The sequence below is a fragment of the Oryctolagus cuniculus genome, chromosome 8 (genome assembly GCF_964237555.1).
Source record: "Oryctolagus cuniculus chromosome 8, mOryCun1.1, whole genome shotgun sequence".
Classification (NCBI taxonomy): Eukaryota; Metazoa; Chordata; class Mammalia; order Lagomorpha; family Leporidae; genus Oryctolagus; species Oryctolagus cuniculus.
Window position 1 is genome coordinate 138,095,853 of NC_091439.1, and position 22,052 is coordinate 138,117,904.

General features: G+C 48.5%; 1 protein-coding gene across 5 annotated transcripts in view; it reads right to left on the reverse strand.

Annotated features, from left to right (window-relative positions):
• Nucleotides 1-22,052, reverse strand: part of RAPGEF2 (Rap guanine nucleotide exchange factor 2) — a 275,299-nt gene that overhangs the window by 150,264 nt on the left and 102,983 nt on the right. For 4 of the 5 annotated variants that reach the window (XM_008273492.4, XM_051831661.2, XM_008273491.4 and 1 more), the window contains exon 4: nt 6,036-6,119. In XM_008273492.4, coding sequence (XP_008271714.2) covers nt 6,036-6,119 — 84 coding nt within the window. Of the gene's footprint in view, nt 1-6,035; nt 6,120-22,052 lie in introns of those variants that run through there. The other variant, XM_070048269.1, reaches the window with a different exon arrangement.

Here is a 22,052-nt window from a genome sequence, read left to right on the forward strand (position 1 = left end):
TTTAACAAAACATCAGCAACGTTTCTTATGTTTCACATACAACTTGCCTGATCTTCCCAACTAGATACTAAGTTATATGATAGCAGAGGTAGATCATTTTATTTCCTTTGTATACCCCACACAGTGACACTGGATCAAAGTTTCAATTCATCTTTGAAATAATATGCAAATATGACTCAAACTTTGAAATCTACCAAACCTGTGCTGCAGTGACAAAGAATACTTCATAAACACGAGACAAATCCATGAACAAACGCTCAATTTTAACGGCACTTTGGTGGACAGCAGTTGCCGCGGGCAGTGCAATGCCAGTTAGGGACTAGCTTGTCATGGAACTTGTGGGGTGGAGGTTAGTGCGCTTCCTGGGTCTGCTACCCCACACACCCTGGTAAACCACACCCTGCAGTCCACGCACTGGACACCTGCATCCTCTGACTCCCCTGATTCCCAGCCTTAACCCCACCCCAACAGCCATCCTTCTCTTAGCACCCCCCAAATTCCTGGCTCACACCTTGCCTGGGCTTATCCTTCCCCCCAGTCTTACAGGCTCCCTACACTGTCCACCTGCACAAATAGGAAGACAGAGTTTATCAGTCACTCTGCATCAAAGATAAAGTGTTACAGTATCAGAGCAATAAAAATGCTATTTATGATTAAACATGGTATACATGACTGTATCTATTAAACGGCTCTTTCCTGGGGACTACTATGATAAAAAAAAATCAATTCTACTGAGAAGATCAGATGTAGTACTTCTAATACATTATTTTTTTTCCTAGACTGTGATCAACATAAATTCAAAGAGTCTGTATACCAATAACGGTTCATGTCTTAAAACATCTAGCTTACTATTGCTTTTTTTGGCAAATAATTTTCAATGACTGTTAAGTCACTAGAAAAAAATTCAAACTGTGAGTTAAAAGACAACTGAGTAAATTATCTTCCTTTTTAACAAATAATTTAGGCATTAAGTTATAAATTTAAAGACACAGTGTAAGCCTATCTTAATAATCAAATTTGAATTTTTAGTTTTTCAAAGATGTCAGTGGCCAAAAAGTAAAATTGATTCAATTCATACAGCGATGCAATTTTAGAACTAAGAAATGTTGGGGCCGGCGCCATGGCTCACTTGGTTAATCCTCCACCTGCAGCACCAGCATCCCATATGGGCACCAGGTTCTAGTCCTGGTTGCTCCTCTTCCAGGCCAGCTCTCTGCTGTGGCCCGGGAAGACAGTGGAGGATGGCCCAAGTGCTTGGGCCCTGCACCCTATGGGAGACCAGGAAGAAGTACATGGCTCCTGGCTTCAGATTGGTGTAGCTCCAGCCGTAGCGGCCATTTGGGGGGTGAACCAATGGAAGGAAGACCTGTCTCATTCCCTCACTGTCTAACTCTATCTGTCAAATAAATAATAAAAAAAAAATTTTAAAAATAACTAAAAAATGTTAAAGAACATAATAACTTCTATTCCAGTTCTTTAAATGCACTGACTCAGGGCACTTCAGGACAATTAGCATTATTAATGTCTTCCTATTCACTATGTCTCATCCACCAAAGGTACAGTGGGAAACCATTTCTGAACCTTCAAGTTTATAATTTTCATCTCTTGGTTTCCAGCCCAACAGCTAATGCAAATGATGCCTTTGGAACAATGAAGGGCAAAACATTTCCTTCCCTACTGCCCTCTGTCTGTCAATTACCCCGAGGTATGCACCTACAACCACCACAGGTGTAAGCAGCTCACAGCCTGCACAATGCAGTGGCCACAGGTTCGCTCACAGGTTGGTAAAACACATGTGCTTTACCAGGTTTCTGTATCATCTCTGGCAAATATTCCCTCTGACCCCGGCCCAACACCATAATCCTCATCACCTTTGCTCATAACCTTCTGTTGATAGGAAGAAACTGAATTCATTTAAATAAAACTTTAAGAAAACACCTAACTATGAATTACACATTGCTTCGAGAATACAAACTGCACGACAATAACTGTTTAGCCCTATCTTAGGGCATTATCATATTTAACAACATAAAAATAGAAAACATCCAAGCCACTGGTATGAATGTCAGCATTCCAAGATGTGACAGATTCCTAACAAACAATAAAACTCAGAAAAACAACATTTTTTGTCACTGAAACTGCTGTAAGTTGGACAGAGGAAGTTAACAGTCACTTAGAGTCACAGAGGAATTCAGCAGGTCTACACATTTTATAAATATTGCCACGGAACAATATTCACCTCTCAACAAAACCACACTCATGCAGAAAAATAAAACAAATGAAAAAAAGAGAGAAACAAGATAAACACAAAATACTAACAAATACCAACTGGGGATTTAATAAGCCTAATGAAATCTTGAAGCCAAATGACATTTTCTGCAAAAACATAACCTCCCCACCCCACCTGATGAAATCAGGGGTCAAGACAACGCCTGAGAACTAAAAACATGGAAATGATACTCAAAATGCTTTGACATGAAATTCATAAGGTGAATTACCTATCAGAAGGAACTGGCAGCTTCAAGAGAATGCTCAGTCTACTTATTCTATACACCAATAACCAATTTCCATGCTTACATGATAGAAGTCATAGGTGATGAGGAGAATCATCTGTGCACTAGCTGTTTCATAAAACTGGACTATTACTGACACCTAATCCATATCAAACCCCAAGATTCTCTAGAGAGAGAAATAAATGTGAACCATTCATGTCGACCTTTGGTGAAGAACCAGTAGACTCTTTATTAAAACAATCTCAGAACTATTCCTAAGGCAACGCCCCCAAAGGAAACAAACAACTTGGACAGAGCAAATGCCACCAGGTGCAACGTGAAGGAATGGCCTATATATAGTGCTAGCTTGTCACTCAGTCCCAAACACCATTCCTTCCTTTATCCCTTTACAGTGGTGGCTTGCAAGCATTTGACACCCAGCCAGAGAAAGAGTAACTTAGGTCATCTTTTAAAATAATTAGGCAAAGTCTCACGTGCTCATGCAGGAGGTCGGAACTGCAAGTCCTTTTTCTTCCAGAACAGCAGCCTTCTGAACACGGGTTCCCCTTCCACAAGTCAGAACAAGCTGCTACCTGAAAGGCCGAGGAGGCCAGCTGAGGGGCCCGTCCCAGGCCCCCACACTGTGCACGGGCGCTGGTGCGCATTAACAGACTCTACGTCAGGATGGGTAGGAAGTCCCTAGCCAGTCTTCCCTTTCAGATACAAACATTTCAAGTCATATTCTTCATTGCCTTATTTATTTTAAAAAGTATAAAAAATTTACCCATATAGCTGGCGCTGTGGCATAGCGAGTTAAGTCTCTGCCTGTGGCACCCCATATGGGCATCGGTTCAAGTCCCAGCTGCTCCACTTGCGATCCAGCTCTCTGCTGTGGCCTGGGAAAGCAGGAGAAGATGGCCCAAGTCCTTGGGCCCCTGCACCCACGTGGGAGACCTAGAGAGGGCTTCTGGCTCCTGATCAGTGTAGCTCTGGCCATTGTGACCATTTGGGGAGTGAACCAGTGGATGGAAGACCTTTCTCTCTCTCTCTTTCCCTCTCTCTCTCTGTAGCTCTGTCTCTCAAGTCAATAAATAAATCTTTTTTAAAAATTGACCCTTTATTATTATTCACTAAACTGTACAAAGTTTTAAAAAACTGAGCAATAAATGGGCATTAAAAGTTAAAATTGTTAGAGTTTAATATTAAGAGGAAATGCATATATATGTACACATGGTGTCTAAATGAAAAAAAGATGAAATTATATATAAAATATGATCTTAAACATGTGGCACACACATGTAAAAACAGACTGGTGGGAAAAACACTGAAATATTAAAGAATGATTGTCCTGGATAAGAAGGTTTTATCTTTAAAAATTTACATAGTGGGGCCAGCACTGTGGTGTAGTGGATAAAGCTGCCACCTGCAGTGCTGGCATCCCATGGGTGCCAGTTCAAGTCCCAGCTGCTCCACTTCCCGTCCAGCTCTCTGCTATGGCGTAGGAAAGCAGTAGAAGATGGCCAAGTTCTCAGGAGCTCTGTACCTACATGGGAGACCTGGAAGAAGCTCCTGGCTCCTGGCTTTGGATTGGCACAGCTCCAGCCACTGTGGCCATCTGGGGAGATGAACCAACAGGTGGAAGACCTTTCTCTCCCTGCCTCTGCCTCTCTGTAACTCTGCCTTTCAAATAAATATACAAATCTTTTTTAAAAATTTACATAGTTACTATTTTTATGTTAAACCTATAATAAATTTTTAAAAATATGTTAGTGCCTAAATACTATTATCCTCTGTTTCCAAGTTCAGAAAACAGAGTCATACAGAACCTTTAAAAAGGGACCCCGAGAGCAGGTTCTGTGTGTGCAGGAGAGGCAGGGTTTTGCTATTCCATTCTGCATCCCTCTAGGAAAACAGAATCCCTGGAATCAGTTATGGATTCACAGTCACTCCAGGCTCTCCAGAAAGACTTCCAGGGGATACAAGGACCCCTATCCTGGTCCACCAGAGTTTCTGCATCTGTAAAACACAGGTCAGAACTAAAAATACCTCAAAAGGAACACTTGTAAACCTAAATGATCTCACGTAAACGGTGTAGACAGCAGAGGACAGGACGGAAAGCCTTAACCATCTTGTGATCATCATGTTAGTACAATGATCACCCTGTTACTCCACCTCCATCCAAGGCTGTCACCATCTCCAGAACCACCGCTACAATGAGGACAGGACAGGCAGCAACACTTCCCTCGCTCACGGGACCACTTTCCAAAGGGGACGGCGCTTGCTGATCCGACCCCGGAAACGTAGAGGGACGCAGAGGGGCACAAAGGCATGAGGACTGCACCAGAGATTATTTTTATCACTTGCCTCTGGCACGCCTTCCCCGCCCCAATCCCAGCCAGCCAGGGCCCACCCTGTTCCCCTAGGCTGCCACGCCCCGGCCAATCGCTCTCTGCGGTATAAAATTACCACTCCCTGTCCTACTGGCTCGTTATAAAAATCAACCACATTTTTAAAATAGATTCTGAACATGACCCTTGGCCCACTCACAATTATTTATCAAGACCATATCTGAATATTTTTATAAAGGAGTCAAGTGACAAGGGGATTGTTAGCCTATTAAAATAAGTATTTAGTAATTTAGGATACAAATACTTTGCTTAAAAGCTCTTTATTCAAAATACAAATATTTACCTGTTTTAAAAAAAAGTGCAATTAAGAGGCAAAAACAAAAACAAACAAAAAAAAAAAAACACACACCAAAACTCAGTAGCTGACAGCTTTGAGAATCTGAATGCAGGCAGTCACATAAACAATTAATGAGCCCAACCCTTTCTGGCCACAGCTAATGGGGACAGACATGCTCGTCTACCGAGAACCAGGCCAATCAGATCTTATCCTGAAAGATCCAAAGGCCTGCCACAGGCACCACAGTCAAATGCCACAAACGTTAGGCACCTAAGGTCATAAACCAGCGGTCAGCAGGTCTAAGCCAAAGTCAAGGGGAAACAGAAAACCACAGCCGTGGAGAGTGGGAAGCCAGTCCAAGGACAGACGCGAAAATGAGAGCCCAGATGGTCCTGAAAGGCAGCAAAGTGCAGACGGGGCCTGACGGGGCCTCAATTTTGCGTGGACTGTGAGTCAGTACTGGCTTTCCGTTCCCAGCCCCCAGCCTCCTTAGCGATCTCCGCCTGCCCGTCTCTGCATGTTTGAGAGACTGACCGCCACGCCGCAAGTCAGCTCCCCATCACATACCGCCATCCGAGGCCCATTCCACTCCCCAGGAGCAAATGTGCACAGAGCACAGCTGATGATCACGCGACACACACACTCCCCTGCAGGTTTTCCATTCCCGCCACTTGTTAAAGGGTTTACAACATAGAACAGTCATCCCCTAAAAGATTTATGTGTCAACAGCCCCCAGCATACTGCCTTGCTTTGTGTCAGTAGAAGAGGAAGCAGAGAACGAATTTTACAAAAGAACTCCTTCCCACAAAAGAACTCCAGGCCTCAAGGATCGTCTAGTATAGAGCGTCTGTACAATACCTGCTTCTTGGAAGAAACATGGACTCCTTGATGAACACGGAACCAGAGAGGAGAATATACCAGCAGGTCCCAATGTCGTCAGGACTGAAAAGAAAATGTAACAGAATCAGATGATTGTCCGTAACAACAACAACAAAATCAGAACATATACAGCATCGAATCCAACGGTCACATCACTTGTAGAATGGCAAAGAACGGCGGCACTACACGTGGACCAAAAAAATCACTGTTCTTATCTCTGGAATAAACTGAAGACGCTCATCAGTATATTCAAATGTCTTAGATGCTCCTTAAACTTACGGCATCTACAATTTCAAGTTCCACTTGTTGGATAGAAAATATTTTCACTTGCTTCATACAAAAAAAATAGAAAAAGCATCCGTGAAACTCTAGTCTCCCCAACACTTTGCACTGTCTACCATGTTCCCCAATTTTTTTTTAAGATTTTATTTATTTGTTTGAGAGGTGGAGTTACAGACAGAGAGAGCAAGAATGAGAGACAGAGATGAAAGTCTTCCATCTGCTGGTTCACTCCCCACATAGCCACAACAGCCGGAGCTGGGCAGATCAGAAGCCAGGAGCTTCTTCCGCATCTGCCATGTGGGTGCAGGTGCCCAAGCACTTGGGCCTTCATCCACTGCCTTCCCTAGTCATTAACAGGGAGCTGGACAGGAAGTGGAGCAGCCAGGACACAAACCTATGCCTATACAGGATGCTGGCACCACAGGTGGAGGCTCAACCTATAACGCCACAGCGCCAGCCCCTAGCCCCCATTTCTCCACACTCCACACATTGTTCTTTCTGTTGTGGTAACTGAGAGCTCTTCTCATGCATTCTTACGGCTGTACAATGTTCCATTCCACAGAACGCATGTGCCGTACTTGACCTAAGCAACCCCACGCTTCAGTTGTTTTCAATCATACACGACTATATAAAAACAAAAACTGTAGCAACTAGAAGGTAATGAAAAGCAACTTTTAGGTCAAAAGGCACATATGGTGAGGCCGGTGCTGTGGTGCAGCAGGTAAAGCCGCCACCTGCAGTGCTGGCATCCCGTATGCTCCACGTCCAATCCAGCTCTCTGCTGTGGCCTGGGAAAGCAGCAGAAGATGGCCCAAATCCTTGGGACCCTGCACCCGTGTGGGAGACCTGGAAGAAACTCCTGGCTCCTGGCTTCCGATCAGCACAGCTCCGTCCGTTGTGGACTACTGGGGAGTGAACCAGCGGACAGAAAACCTCTCTCTCTCCCTCTTTCTCTCTCTGTACCTCTCCTTCTCTATGTAACTCGGACTTTCAAATAAATAAATAAACCTTAAAAAAACAAAAAACAAAAAAGGCACATATGGGACAGGCATTTGGTGCAGTGATGAAGAGGGTGCCTGGGAAGCCAGTACCCCATACTGGAGTGCCCGGCTCTGCCTGCAAGTCTGCCTTCCCGTAATGTGCACCCCAGGGGGTAGCAAGTGACGGCTCACAGACCTGGGTCCCTGCCATCTACACGGGAGACCCAGATGGGAGTTTGAGGCTTCTGGCTTCAGCCGGCCCTGGTTATTGTGGGCATGTGGGGAGTGAACCAACAAATGGAAGATGGCTCTGACCTTCAAGTGGATAAAAATCTTAGAAATAAAAAGGCATACAACACTGTACTTTTTTTTTTTTTTTTTTTTTGACAGACAGAGTGGACAGTGAGAGAGAGAGGAAGGAAAGGTCTTCCTTTTCTGTTGGTTCACCCCCCAATAGCCGCTGTGGCCAGCACGCTGCGGCCGGCGCACCGTACTGATCCAAAGGCAGGAGCCAGGTGCTTCTCCTGGTCTCCCATGCAGGTGCAGGGACCAAGCACTTGGGCCATCCTCCACTGCCTTCCTGGGCTACAGCAGAGAGCTGGCCTGGAAGAGGGGCAACCGGGACAGAATCCGGCGCCCCAACCGGGACTAGAACCAGGAATGCCGGCGCCGCAGGTGGAGGATTAGCCTAGTGAGCTGCAGCGCCGGCCAACACTGTACTTTTGAAAGGCACTATCCAAAGGCACTCTATAGGCTATTAGCAATGTGGAAGCCCACCTACTTCCCCGTAACCTTACAAGCCATTTGTTACACTTATCTAACCAATGTTGACAGTTTTACATTGAGGGCTTGCTAAGTTGATGAGGATACTCCAAAAAACAATGAAAAGATCCCTGCAATTCTCGGCAGAAGGCAGGAGGCCCAGGGTGAACGCAAGGGGCCTGGCAGGCCAGGCAGCGGGGCTGAAGCAGACGGGGCACAGGGCGAGGCCTGGGGAAGCAGAGCACATGGTCCTGGGGTCCCCGAGGCTTTTATCAGACTTGTGGATTTCTACCAGTGTGCGTCGTGAAGATGAGTAACTGAGCTTACTGTGTGTGTACATTTGTGTTTCTTCTTAATCTACGAGCATCTATTTCCTTACGTTTGTGAAACCAGTTCACAACCTTTCACTGACTTTCCATTGGCTGTGAGACTTTTATCTAGGAACATTTAAAAAAATACCTTTTGAAAACATATGCTGTGAGTATCTTTTTCCTGACCTGCTGCTTACCCTCTGACATTGTTTATGGCGCATTTGACCATAGATGATACGTTTTGTAAGATTTCATATACTTATTTGAGAGGTACAGTTACAGACAGAGAGGGAGAGACAACAGAGAGGTCTTCCATCGGCGGTTCACTCCCCAGACAGCCATAACGACCAGAGCTGAGCTGATCTGAAGCCAGGAGGCAGGAGCTCTGTCCAGGTCTCCCACACGGGTACAGGAGCCCAAGGACTTGGGCCATCCTCCACTGCTTTCCCAGGCCACAGCAGAGAGCCGGATCAGATGTGGAGCAGCCGGGATGCCGGCACTGCGAGTGGTGGCTCAACCTACCATGCCGCAGCACCAGCCCCAGTCAGTTATTTCCTAAAGACAAGTTTATCGAACGGGTTAGTTGGGACACAGGCCTAAGCACCTACTCAGTAGAACAATAATCTATTCTTAAGCAACGCCTGACTAAAGGAAGGAGCTCACTTCTGTTCACACACCGAGCTCTGGGCCCCAGCAATGCAAGATGATATGGAGCTCCCAGGCCTGGGAAGCCAGGCTCTTGCTGTGGCAGGGCGGTGCCGGCCTCAACCTGTCACTTCTGTGTCCTGCTCTAAGGAGCCAGCTCCATCTCTCGCCACCACAAACACAGTCCAATGGGAGAGAGGGGCACCAAGGCATCATGGTGGATACCCCATCCCTTCCCAGAGTTAACACAAAAGCTGCCCGCAACACTCACATCCCATTCTGGAGTGCCTGTTCCAGTCCTGGCTGCCCTACTTCCAATCCAGCTCCCCGCTAAGGCACCTGTGAAAGCAGTGGAAGATGGCGCAAATACTTGGGCCCTGGCACCCACATGGCAGATCCAGATGGAGTTACAGGGTCCTGGGTTCAGCTTAGACCAGCCCTAGCCATTGGAGCCACTTGGGAAGTGAACCAGCAGGTAGAAAATCCCGCTGGCTCTTTTTCTGTCACTCTGCCTTTCAAATAAAGTAACTAAAAACAAAAACAAAAACACCCTGTGCTTCCCTAGAGCCCAGCGGATGACAGGTAAACCGCAAGGAGTAAACCACAAGGAAGTGCGCGTCGATTTTCCGGCAAGTCCTTTGTTACGTTTGTTTACTTACGATTGGTACATGGCTTCATTCCAAAAGTTTTCGAAGAACAATATGTTCTATGCATAGTTATGAAAGATTAGGCTTTTTAGTAATACCTCTGACCATCATCTAATAACTTTTTTCACTTTTATTTATTAGAAAGGCAGAGAGACAGAGAGAATGCACCCATCTGTTGGTTCACCCCAACCAAATGGCCAAACACGGGAGGCAGGAATTCCACTTGGGTCTCGCATGTGAGTGGCAGGCACCGGGTTCCTTGAGCCACCACTGCTGCCTGCCAAGGTCTGGATTAGCGGGAGAGCGGAGTCAGGAGCCCGAGGAGGTACTGAACCAGGGCAGTCTTGCACAGGACGTGTGCAGTCTTAACCAGCAGCCCAAATGCCTGCCTGCCCCTCACCAGATCACCTCGTCCCGCTGCCTGCTTCTAGAGTGGCTCAAGGGCTGATCATCCACACACCCACATCACACACTTCTACCCTTCACCAAATTCCTGACTCTTAACAGTCCTCAATAGCATGGCCTCAAGAAAACATGGAGGGAAAACGTTGACAAGCTGACCTCAGTTCCAAAGAGGAACCACTTTGTAAATAATAATGTGAGATACTTAAAAACAAGTGATGTGGCCGGTGCTGTGGCGTAGCGGGTAAAGCAGCTGCCTGCAGTGCCGGCATCCCACATGGGTGCCGGTTCTAGACCCGGCTCTCCACTTCTGATCCAGCTCTCTGCTGTGGCCTGGGAAGGCAGTAGAAGATAGCCCAAGTCCTTGGGCCCCTGCACCCACATGGGAGACCCCGAGGAAGTTCCTGGTCTTGGCTTTGGATCGGCGCAGCTCCAACCATTGCAGCCATCTGGGGAGTGAACCAGCAGATGGAAGACCTCTCTCTCTCTCTGCCTCTCCTTCTCTTTGTGTATAATTCTGACTTTCAAATAAATAAAATAAATCTTTAAAAAATAAAAACACAAGTGATATCATCCTTTCCTCCCCTGTCTTTTAGGTTTTGCAACCGGCATTCATTTACCTAGCAATTGAAAAAAAAAAAGTACTTGTCTTTCTTAATATGACAGTGTTATTAAATTTTAATTTATGCCAAGTAAAAATGATATATTCTGCCAGACTCAAACCCAGTTCAGCCTTTTAAAAACAAATGATAACCACTAAAAAAGAAAGAAAAAAAGACAGGGTATTCTGTAACCTTATTTTAATCTGTTCTTACAAAAGTTCCCTTTAGCACAAAAAGGTCAGTGTTGGCCAAGGAAATCTAGAGACTGTGGGAAATCACAGCAGAGCACCACTTAGCAACTTTGTGGCCTGTGGCGAATCCCAAGAGCTGCCCCAGGGCGGAACTGAACCATGGACGTTTCATGCAAATAATCATTCTCTGACGACTAATGGCTTCACCACGTTGGGAAGAGTAATGAACGGCACCATGGCCCAGACTAACAGTGCTGCGCACAACACTGCAAGTGGTATCCACCTCTCCAGGTACTTCCCGTCACCTCCGCAGGCGGTTAGCAAGAACAAAAGCAGCCCAAGGTTTACAAGCCCAGCCTGTGTGGCATGAGTTGTGAAACACACTTGCAGTGACTGGCAAGCGCGGTTCCAGCAGGCAGAGCGCACAGTGAGAGGGGTCGCTCCAACACCTGGGAATCAGGGCCGAGGCTGCGTATCAGGAAAGCATGGGAAGGCGGTGAGGAAGGAAGGTACGGGCTTTTTAAGAGGTTTATTTAGTTATATGAAAGGCAGAGAAGGAGACAGAGTAGGAGAGAGATCTTCCATCTGCTGGTTCCTTCCCCAAATGGGTAAAACAGCTACGTCTGGACCAAGCGAAAGCCAGGAGCCTGGAACGCCACCCTCGGTCTCCCACATGGGTGGCAGAGGCTCAAGGACTTGGGCCATCATCTGCTGCCTTCCCAAGTGCATTGGCAGGGAGCAGACTTGGAGGGAGGGAAGTGGCCAGACTAGAACCAGTGCTCAGATCCGGGATGCGGCATCAAAAGCAGCAGCTTGACCTGCGGTCCCACGACGCCAGCAGCTCCACAAACCTTCCGTGGTGGCCCACGACACACTCCGATCCCACTCCTCCTCCTCCTCCTCATTCCCTCCTCTCAACCTGCCCCCCTGCACCCAGCCCCGCCTAGGATCTCACAGGATCTGCCACTCCACACCTTCTGAACCGTGCTGTGCCTTAAGCGATGGATCAAACCGTGTTTTTCCCTTTCTCCTTTTCATTCTTCGAGAGGTGGGAAGGGGGTGGAGGGAGAAAGGGAGGAGGGGGGCTCCCTCCCTCTATCTGCTGGTTCATTCCCCAAATGCCCACAACAGCCAGGGCTGGGGCCAAAGTCAACAGACAGAAACTCCATCCAGTTCTCCCATGTGGGCGGCTGGAGCCCAATCCCTTGAGCCCTCAGCTGCTGTCCCCCAGGGTCTGCACGAGCAGGAAGCTGGAGCCTGGAGCTGGAACCAGGAATTGAGCTCCAGCTCTGATGCAGGACATGGGCACCTTAACCCAATACTAAATGCACGCATCCAAGTCACACCCAAAAGCTGTTTACTTCTATCTCCTTATTCACTGTTTAGCAAACTCCAGAATACTTATCCCATCTAATTTCACCCTGTTTTGCATTGTCTCCTATGATTTCTTGCTCTTCCTCCTTCTGCACTGAATCCCACTGCAGGCAGGGACTAGGCAATATTTCAGCTAGCATGTATCAGCTCCATCAGGCTGGAACTCGCTTCTGCTTACAACTCATGGTTCCTCGTCAGGATCAAGGGCAAACCCAGGAAGGGAGCAGTGTGGTGCAGAGCACAGGTGTGGAACACGCGCGCTTTCATGCTGGCCACGTGACCCCCATGAACACAGTCCTGAGGGCTAGGTTGTCAACTGTGGAACGGGAGACTTGAGCCTTCTTCACAATGTTAATAAAGAAACAGTATCCGTAAAAGGTACACAGAAAATACAACTCTCTGTTCTCCTTCTTCTCTTTACACTCATGCAAAAGAGGGACCGACCTAACCCTACGGCTCCCCATGCTGCAAGCTTCAGTGTGCAGCTGCACCACACTTCTGTTCCGCCTATGCCCCAGGGCCTTTGAACAGACTTACCACTCAAGCTCCTAAACAGCCCTTTTATCTGGTGAGGTTGTTGCTCACCCTTCAGAGTTCCAGCTTCACTTCTTTATTTTTATTTTTTATTTATTTATTTATTTTGACAGGCAGAGTGGACAGTGAGAGAGAGAGACAGAGAGAAAGGTCTTCCTTTTGCCATTGGTTCACCCTCCAATGGCCACTGCAGCCGGCGCATTGCGCTGATCCAATGGCAGGAGCCAGGTACTTCTCCTGGTCTCCCATGGGGTGCAGGGCCCAAGCACTTGAGCCATCCTCCACTGCACTCCCTGGCCACAGCAGAGAGCTGGCCTGGAAGAGGGGCAACCGGGACAGAATCCGGCACCCCGACCGGGACTAGAACCCGGTGTGCCGGCGCCACAAGGCGGAGGATTAGCCTAGTGAGCCGCGGTGCCAGCCCAGGTTCACTTCTACCAACATCCTCACAGTGGTTTAGAATCTGCAGGTACACTGAGTCCTTTCCCTCCCAGCTTCCCAGGGCACAGGAAGCAGCTGCTGGAGTGTCAGAATTATTCTAGGAGTTTTCCCCTGGCTTTTACACCTTTCTTAATCACGAATACTCCCAAACACTGCGCAGTGCTTGACTGGTACTCGGGTATTTTCTTAATGAATAAACATCAACTCAAATATTTGTGAGAGCCAAAGATGTTAGTTCCAATCCATCAGCAACTGAGAAAATGAAGCCGGGCTGGAAGAACTTAAATATCCCACGGGTCCACAAGGTGGCGCTGCCTCCACACGAAAAAGTCGTGTGTGTGCTGTTCATAAAGGAAGCTAATGCGAGTGATCAGGTTTAAGTTGACAAGAGGATTGGAAGAGCAGAGAGCTAATGAAGACAAAACTGACTGTATGAGCAAGGACAATTAACGGGGACACGAAAATAACCTGTCTTGTGAAAAGGCTACTTTTTTCAGTAGTTAGCACAGTATAAAAATTCTGCGGGAACTCACCCTCGTAATTAAGATACTGGTTAAGATCCCTGCATCCCGTCTCAGAGTGCCTGGGTTCAATTCCCAGCTCTGGCTCCTGACTCCAGCTTCCTGCTACTGCAGTCACCAGGAGGCAGCCTGGTGGCTCACTGACTGGGTTCCTGCCACCCACGTGGGCACCTGGCCAGGACTGCCTTCTGGCTCCCAGCTATTGCAGGCATTCATGGGGAGCTCTCTCTGTCCACCCATCACTCAGACAGGAAAACTTACATAGAAAAGGCTGCGTACGTCAGTGGAGCATGGTGGACAAGAGAGAAGCACATGAGACCGGCAAACGTGACTGGGCAAAGCACCCTGGACCCAGCACAACCTCCAGCTCACAGCGGGACTCCTGCCCACCACAGACACAGACTTCTCGGTCTTTGGGGGCATGAAGGACAACTCAAGGCTGCCCAGGCAAAATCCAAATGACTCCAGACCAACCAGGACGTCGGTGCTTTCCAAGATGATGCTGACGTATGTGGACCGCTGAGGGTACAGCCGCAGGTGAGCAGAACAGGTGCAATATGGCGTTGGCCTGAGCCTGAGGCCCAGGGGAGAGACAGCGTCTCTCACACGAGCACCATTAACAAGGGCACTAAGGGGGGTGGGGCAGCGATGTGGCAGTGGGTTAGGCCACCACGTGTGACGCTGGCATCCCATCCCATATGGGTGCTGGAGTCCACACACTGTTCCACTTCCAAGCCAGCTCCTGGCTAATGGCCTGGGAAAAACAGCAGAAGACAGCCCAAGTACTCGGGCCCCTGCCACTCACATGGGAGACCAAGAAGCTCCTGGCTCCTGGCTCCTGGCTTCAGCCTGTCCCAACTCCAGCCATTGTGGACATCCGGGGGGTGAACCAGTAGATGGAAACACTCTCTCTCTCCCCCTCCCTCTCTCTCTCCCCTCCCTCTCTCTCTCCCTCTCCCTCCCTCCCTCCCTCTCTCTCTCTCTCCCTCTTCCTCCCTCCCTCTCTCTCCCTCCTTTCCTCCCTTTCTCCCTCCCTCCCTCTCTCTCCCTCTCTTCCTCCCTCTCCCCCTCCCTCCCTCCCTCCCCCTCTCCCTCCCTCTCTCTCCCTCCTTCCCTCCCTCTCTCCCTCTCCCTCCTTCCCTCCCTCCCTCTCCCTCCTTCCCTCCCTTTCTCCCTCCCTCCCTCTCCCTCCTTCCCTCCCTTTCTCCCTTTCTCCCTCCCTCCCTCCCTCTCCCTCCTTCCCTCCCTTTCTCCCTTTCTCCCTCCCTCCCTCCCTCTCTCCCTCCCTCCCTCCTTTTCCTCTCCCTCCCTCCCTCTCTCTCTCTCCCTCCCTCCCTTTCTTCCTCCCTCCCTCCCTCCCTCTCTTCCTCTCTCCCACACCCTCCCTCTCTCTCTCTCTCAGCAGGACATAACCGCAACACTATGGCACATGGCACCAGGCTCAAAGGGAAAGCTGGCAGCCTCTGGGGACAAGAGGAGACGGGAATGTTATCCCCTACAGCTACTGGTCCTGCATCTTGGGCTAGTAAAGACCAGAAAAGGAAGCGAAATGGAGACTAACAAAGGCGCCAACAGCCAAGCAGAGACAAGCAGGGAGGAATCCCAGTGGGCTCGCCCCCACGAGTGGAGACCACCAGTAACACACCTGCTTCCTCTCTTGTCCACCTGTGGCAGCAGCAGCTCCCAGCCAGGACATGCCTGGGAATGGGCGTCTGCCCAAGCTTCCCCACAACCCACCTCCATGCTCTCCGGGCTCCTGCCCCAGCCCCTGCGTGTGGGAGCCCTAGATGGGGCTCAGGGCCTGGCTCCTGCTCACCTAAGCTGTTACTACAGTCGCCGCCCGCTCGGACGTGCCGTCTCAGGTATCTAGGGGATGGCGCCCCAAGGCTCAGTGGAGGTAAGTATTTCCAAGTCATCCTCTTGGTGCTCTCACAGGGCTCCGGGGGACGCCTCAGACCAGAGCTGTTCAATGTCCGGTCCCTGGGACTCGACGCCGCTCCTGTCTCTTTCAGCCCTGACAGCTCCCAGCATCAGGCGAGGAGGGCTCCCTGTGAGCACAGTGCTCCTCGGCTTAAAACCAGAGTTCGAGCCCGGCCACCTTCCAGCGTGCACTTGGCCTCTCGGGTACACGGTGATTTCCCTGTATCCCACAAACAGGACATCACTTCCAGCCCTCCTGACTGCCCGCAGGCCGGGCTCCTTCCTCTACCAGCGCAGACACAGCTGCGTTGTTGATTTCGGCACGGCCAGCATTTACAACGGAAGCTGACCGGATACATTAGTACAACACAGCTCAGTAAGGGTCGGTTTGTCTGTTTGTTTGTTTTGACAGGCAGAGTTAGACAGTGAGAGAGACAGAGAGAAAGCTCTTCCCTCTGTTGGTTCACCCCACAAATGGCCACTACAGCCGGCGTAGCACCGATCCGAAACCAGAAGCCAGGTGCTTCTCCTGGTCTCCCATGGAGTGCGGGGCCCAAGCACTTGGGCCATCCTCCACTGCACTCCCGGGCCACAGCAGAGAGCTGGCCTGGAAGAGGGGCAACCGGGACAGACCGCATCCCCGACCGGGACTAGAACCCGGTGTGCCGGCGCCGCAAGGCGGAGAATTAGCCTAGTGAGCCACGGCGCCGGCCCAGTAAGGGTTCTAATGATAACATCAGGTTCAAAGAACCATAAGGGCACACATCGCTTTTACCAAAGTGAAGGCTGCTGCATTTATGTTTTCATTCTTCAGAACAGCAACATTTTCTTATATAATTAATTGCATTTAATTATATACAATTTCTCACAATATAAAAAACAAGTACATTTTTAAAAGTCAAGGTAAAGGCGCCACCTGCAGTGCCAGCATCCCATATGAGCACCGGTTTGAGTCCCGGGTGCTCACTGCGATTCCAGCTCTCTGCTACAGCCTGGGAAAGCAGTGGAAGATGGCCCAAGTGCCTGGGCTCCTGCACCTGCATGGGCTCGGGGCTCCTGGCCTGGGATCGCCCCAGCTCAGTTGTGGCCATTTGGGGAGTGAACAGCAGATGGAAGACCTCTCAGTTTCTCTCTCTGCCTCTGCCTCTCTGTAATTCTGACTTTAAAATAAAATTTTAAAAACTGTTTTTAAAAAGAATTAAAAAAACCTGAACTTCAACAAAAGTCAAGGGTAAATTCTCCCCTCTTCTTCCTAACAGTTCTAAGTTGGAAGGAACCTGAGTAGGCATTTGACTCAGCAGTTAGGATGCCACTTGGGGTATGCACACTCCTCTAGTGGAGTGCCTGGATTTGAGTCTCAACTCCACTCCCAGTTCTAGCTCCCTGGGAGACAGAAGGTGATGGCTCGGTGCTGCGGTCCTTGCTACCCACGTGGGAGGCCTGGACAGAGTTCCTGGCTCCTGGCCCAGCCCTGCCAGGTGCAGCGATTTGGGGATGGGTGGTCTGTCTCTGTCCCTATGTGTCTGCCCTTCAAAGAAAGATAAAGCTGGCAATGGAATGTTTTTAAAAGTTGTATTTATAACACATCATAAGGCACTGACTTCACTTTCAAAATTTTAAACTGAAGGAAAAAAAGAGGCATTATTTGAACACGGAGCTTTTCAGAAAATCCCTTCTGTCAGTTCAGTAACGCAAGCAGAGACCTCGCATCCTCACAGGGCAGTCAGGAGCTGACCTCTGAGGACTGAGGGAATGTTGAGGACATTTCAGAGTGGACATCCAAATGGTTTTTTAATCATTATCATGCATTTCACCAGCTGTGTGAACAACACAAACAAATGGAGAACTAATAAAGCCAGAAACTCTGTAGGCTCATTAACGCGGTCATTCTTACATTTACAGACTTCGTTCTAAAAATGAAATGAAGGAGCGGGGCCCTGGGAATTGGGACATTATTCAATAAACTCTTCTGCAATGAAAAATGTCCATGCAAACTACACACTGATTATAATCTATCAAATCAATGATCCAGCTCTTCTGAGGGTAGAGAAAGGGATGTGACAATGCTTCAAAATGCTCATAGAAAATGGAATTAAAGTATTGTTTGATTTTGCACAAAAATGAATTTTTAATTCTATTTTCTAGGGGCTTTTTACTCCATGTGTGTATCCAAGGACTCAAGGAATACCATCAAATATAAAAAAGCAGGCAAACTTGGAAACTCCTAATGGGTCATAAGGTCAATTCACAAATTTGTCTTCCAGACTTTATTCCAATTTGCGCTCCACGAGATACCTGCTCGCACCTGGTATGAACTGGGTCCCCATGAGGCTGAAGAGAGCACACGCCCGGGAGAGAGCACCACAGAACCAGGTCTGCCCGATCGCAGTGACAGAGGTGTCCCCACGGTGGAGGAGGCGCACCACAGAGCAGGGCACAGCACCCTGGACCAGCACGTGTCAGAAAGCACACAGCAGGCCATTCTACCTAGCTAGGCACTGCTTGAAACAGGGGGCTTGTGCTCAGTGGTTTCATGGGAAACTGATACAAAGATTCCAACGCCTAATGACATGTGATCAGCCATTGTGTGAGGAAGTTTCACAATGAAGGTCTTCACTGACATATCACGGGGGATCCCTCCCCTCCAATTAAACTGTTCAAAAACTGACAGACAACACTACGTGCAAACTCCTAAGCTATGTACGGCAAATCCAAGATAAACAGAGAGGGTGCTGTGGCACAGCTTAAGCCACCACTTGGGATACTCGCATGCCACTTGGGACAGCCCACAACAGAGTGCTGGGTTCAAGTCTGGCTTCCTGGTAGTGCACATTAAAGAGGCGGCAGACCATGGCTCAACGGCTTGAGCCCCTGCCACCCACAAGGGGAACCCAGATGGAGTGCTGATCTGCTAGCTCTGGCCCACCCAGCCCTAGCTTTTGCAGGCATTTGAGGAGTAAACCAGCAGGTGGAAAATCTCTGTTTGAGTCTCTCTGCCTCGTAAATAAATTTTTCAATTGTTTATAAAAAAGGGAAAGAAATGGCTTGAAGCATAAACACGGTCCCAACATTCTCAGGATTCACAAACTATATTTGGATGTTTTCATTTAAATACTCTTCTGCTCACCATGAAAATGAAACATCTTCACTTAAAAGTTAGCACAAATTTTAAAATGTCACGGGGCCAGCACTGTCATGTGGTGGGTAAAGCCACCAACTGCAGTGCCAGAAAAAAGATAAATTTCTTCTGTTTTTCCCTTGTTGTCCTTCAGAGAAACACAATGTTCCTTACGAATCCTATGACTCAAGATACAATACGGGGCCAGCACTGTAGCATATTGGGTAGAGCCGCCACCTGCAGTGCCCGCATCCCATATGGGTGCCAGTTCAAGTCCCAGCTGCTGCCTTCAGATCCAGCTCTCTGCTATGGCCTGGGAAAGCAGTAGAAAATGGCTCAAGCCCTTGGGCTCCTGCACCAGTGTGGCAGACCCAGAAGAATCTCCTGGCTCCGGATCAGCCCAGCTCCAGCCGTTGCAGTTATTTAGTTATTTGGGGAGTGAACCAGCAGATGGAAGATCTCTCTCTCTGCTCTCTGTAACTCTGCCTTTCACATAAATAAACGAGCATTTTTAAAAATTGCTGACAGAAATTAAAGATATAAAGAATAGTTAGCTATAACTTGTTTATCAAATAAAAATGTCACTATTTTCAGGAAGCCTGAAATATCACAAAATATACATAAAACAATCCTGTGAGGGCTGGTGCTGTGGTACAGTAAAGCCACCGTCTGCAGTACCAGCATCCCAAATGGGCGGCGGTTCAAGTCCTGGCTGCTCCACTTCCAATCCAGCTCTCTGCTATGGCCTGGGAGAGCAGTGGAAGATGGCCCAAGTCCCTGCACCCACATAGGAGACCAGAGAGAAGCTACTGGTCCTGGCTTTGGACAGGACCAACTCCAGCTACTGTGGCCATCTGGGGTGTGAACCTGCAGATGGAAGACCTCTTTGCCTCTGCCTCTCAAATAAACAAACAAATGTTAAAAAAAAAAAAAATCCTGTGGAAGTACACATGTGTGTGGGCACACTTATGTGCGTGCTTGTATTTCCACACTGTCATACCGTACACGTGTACACCAGAACATGCCCAGCAGGTGGTGGGCCACCCTTGTCCTATACTTCTATGCAAAGCCCAATTCTTTAGACATATTTTTTCAAATAAATTGAAACATCAAATTTCACTCTTCATATGCACAAAAGTACAGAAAAAATATGAAAACACTTCAATAAAATAAACAAATTTTTAATTATGGAAATGCGGACAGGAAAGATACTTCAAAACCACGGCTAGGTGTCACTCGGTAAGAAAGGAAAGAAGATCTGAAGTAGTTAGCTTCACAGCGGGGAGAGAAGAAAGAAGCAATTCAAATGGCCTAAGTAGTCCACGAGTGCTCCGCAATCACTTAAGAAATCAAGACTGCAATGTAAAATAAAACAAAAGCCTGCCAGATCAGACGGGAAAAACAGCAGTGCAACCACGTGAGATGGCTGTGAGACGCATTCTGGACGGAGGAGCTCGCGGCACAGAGAGCCTGTGGGAAAGCGGGCAGAAAACAGCACCGCCCAAGGACCACCGTGTGCTGCTCATGAGTGAGACACGAGGCACATGCAGACAGGGATACGGAAAGCGGGGCACCTAGAACAGAGGGTAAGGTACTGCCGGGGCGGGGGCTGGGGTAGGGGGATGAAGCAGACAGTGTCGGATGACCCACCCTGCAGAGAAGCGGGGTGTCTGCCCCAAATCAGAAACCCAAATCTTGGGGGGCCGGCACCATGGATCACTTGGTTAATCCTCTGCCTGCAGCGCTGGCATCCCATATGGGCGCCGGGTTCTAGTCCTGGTTGCCCCTCTTCCAGGCCAGCTCTCTGCTGTGGCCAGGGAGTGCAGTGGAGGATGGCCCAAGTGCTTGGGCCCTGCACCCCATGGGAGACCAGGAGAAGCACCTGGCTCCTGGCTTCGGATTGGTGTAGTTCCGGCCATTGCGACCATTTGGGGAGTGAACCTACGGACGGAAGACCTTTCTCTCTGTCTCTCCCTCTCACTGTCTATAACTCTGTCAAATAAATAAATAAAATTTAAAAAAAAAAAGGGGGGGGAAGAAAGAAAGAACCCAAATCAGCACCAAGACTGCTGAGAGCAAGAGGGCCCAGGTGAGGGCTGACACTGTGGCGTAGCAGGTAAAGCCGCCGCCTGCAGTGCTGGCATCTCTTATTGGCACTGGTTTTAGACCCGGCTGCTCCTCTTCTGATCCAGCACTCTGCTCTGGCTTGGGAAAACAGTGGAAGATGGCCCAAGTCCTTGGGTCCCTGCACCAACGTGGGAGACCTGTAAGAAGCTCCTGGCTCCTGGCTTTGGATTGGCGCAGCTCTGGCCGTTGCAGCCAATTGGGGAGTGGACCAGAGGTTGGAAGACCTCTCTCTCTGCCTCTCCTCTCTCTGTGTAACTCTGACTTTCAAGTAAATAAATAAATCTTCTAAATAAAAAGAGAAAGAGAGAGAGAGAACACAGGTTTAAGTTGGGCGCTTCTGGATTTAGTGCAGCTCTTTTATGGATGAACAATTTCCTCTCCTGGATTAAAACAAGATACCCCTCTTAACCAAGTACTGTGAAAATAGGAGGGGGTTCCAGTATATATGAGGGTACGTCAAAAGGTTCATGGAAAAAATGAAATGGAAAGACAGCTTTGGGGCAGAAAACTGGCCTCGTGGTTAAGATGCCCACAAGAAAGCTTGTGCTCCATTTCAACAGCAGCTGGGTTGGGTGCCCAGCTCCAGGTCCTGACTCCAGGTCCCAGACAGTGCAGAACCCGGGAGGCAGTGACCGTGTTTCTGCACCCACCTGAGAGACCTGGACTGAGTTTCTGGCTACAGGCTTTTGCCTGGCCCAGCCCGTGCTGTCAGCACTTGGAGAGAAAAGCATTAGATGGGGGAGCATGTTCTCTCTCTCTCTCTCTCTCTCTCTCACATATATACACACATTCTGTCTCTTACTCTGTCTCTCAAATTTCAAAAAAGGTAAGTTTATTTTGTTGAAATCCATGTCTTATTTATTTGTAACATGCCTTTTCCATGAACTTTTTGAAGACCCCTTGTATACATGCAAAATAGACACTGAGCTATGGAGTTACACACACATTTGCATATTTGTATGCATATATGTATACATTTAAAATTTTTTTTCCAATGTTTGAATTCCTCTTGCAAAGGTTTTGAGTTCTTTAAATGTCACACTGTTACATAGAAAGAGTAAGGATGGCTGGTCATTAACCTAAAAACTAAAGCAGAAAAGACAGCTTCGAAAATTCAGTTTTTGAAGATAACTCCAGGT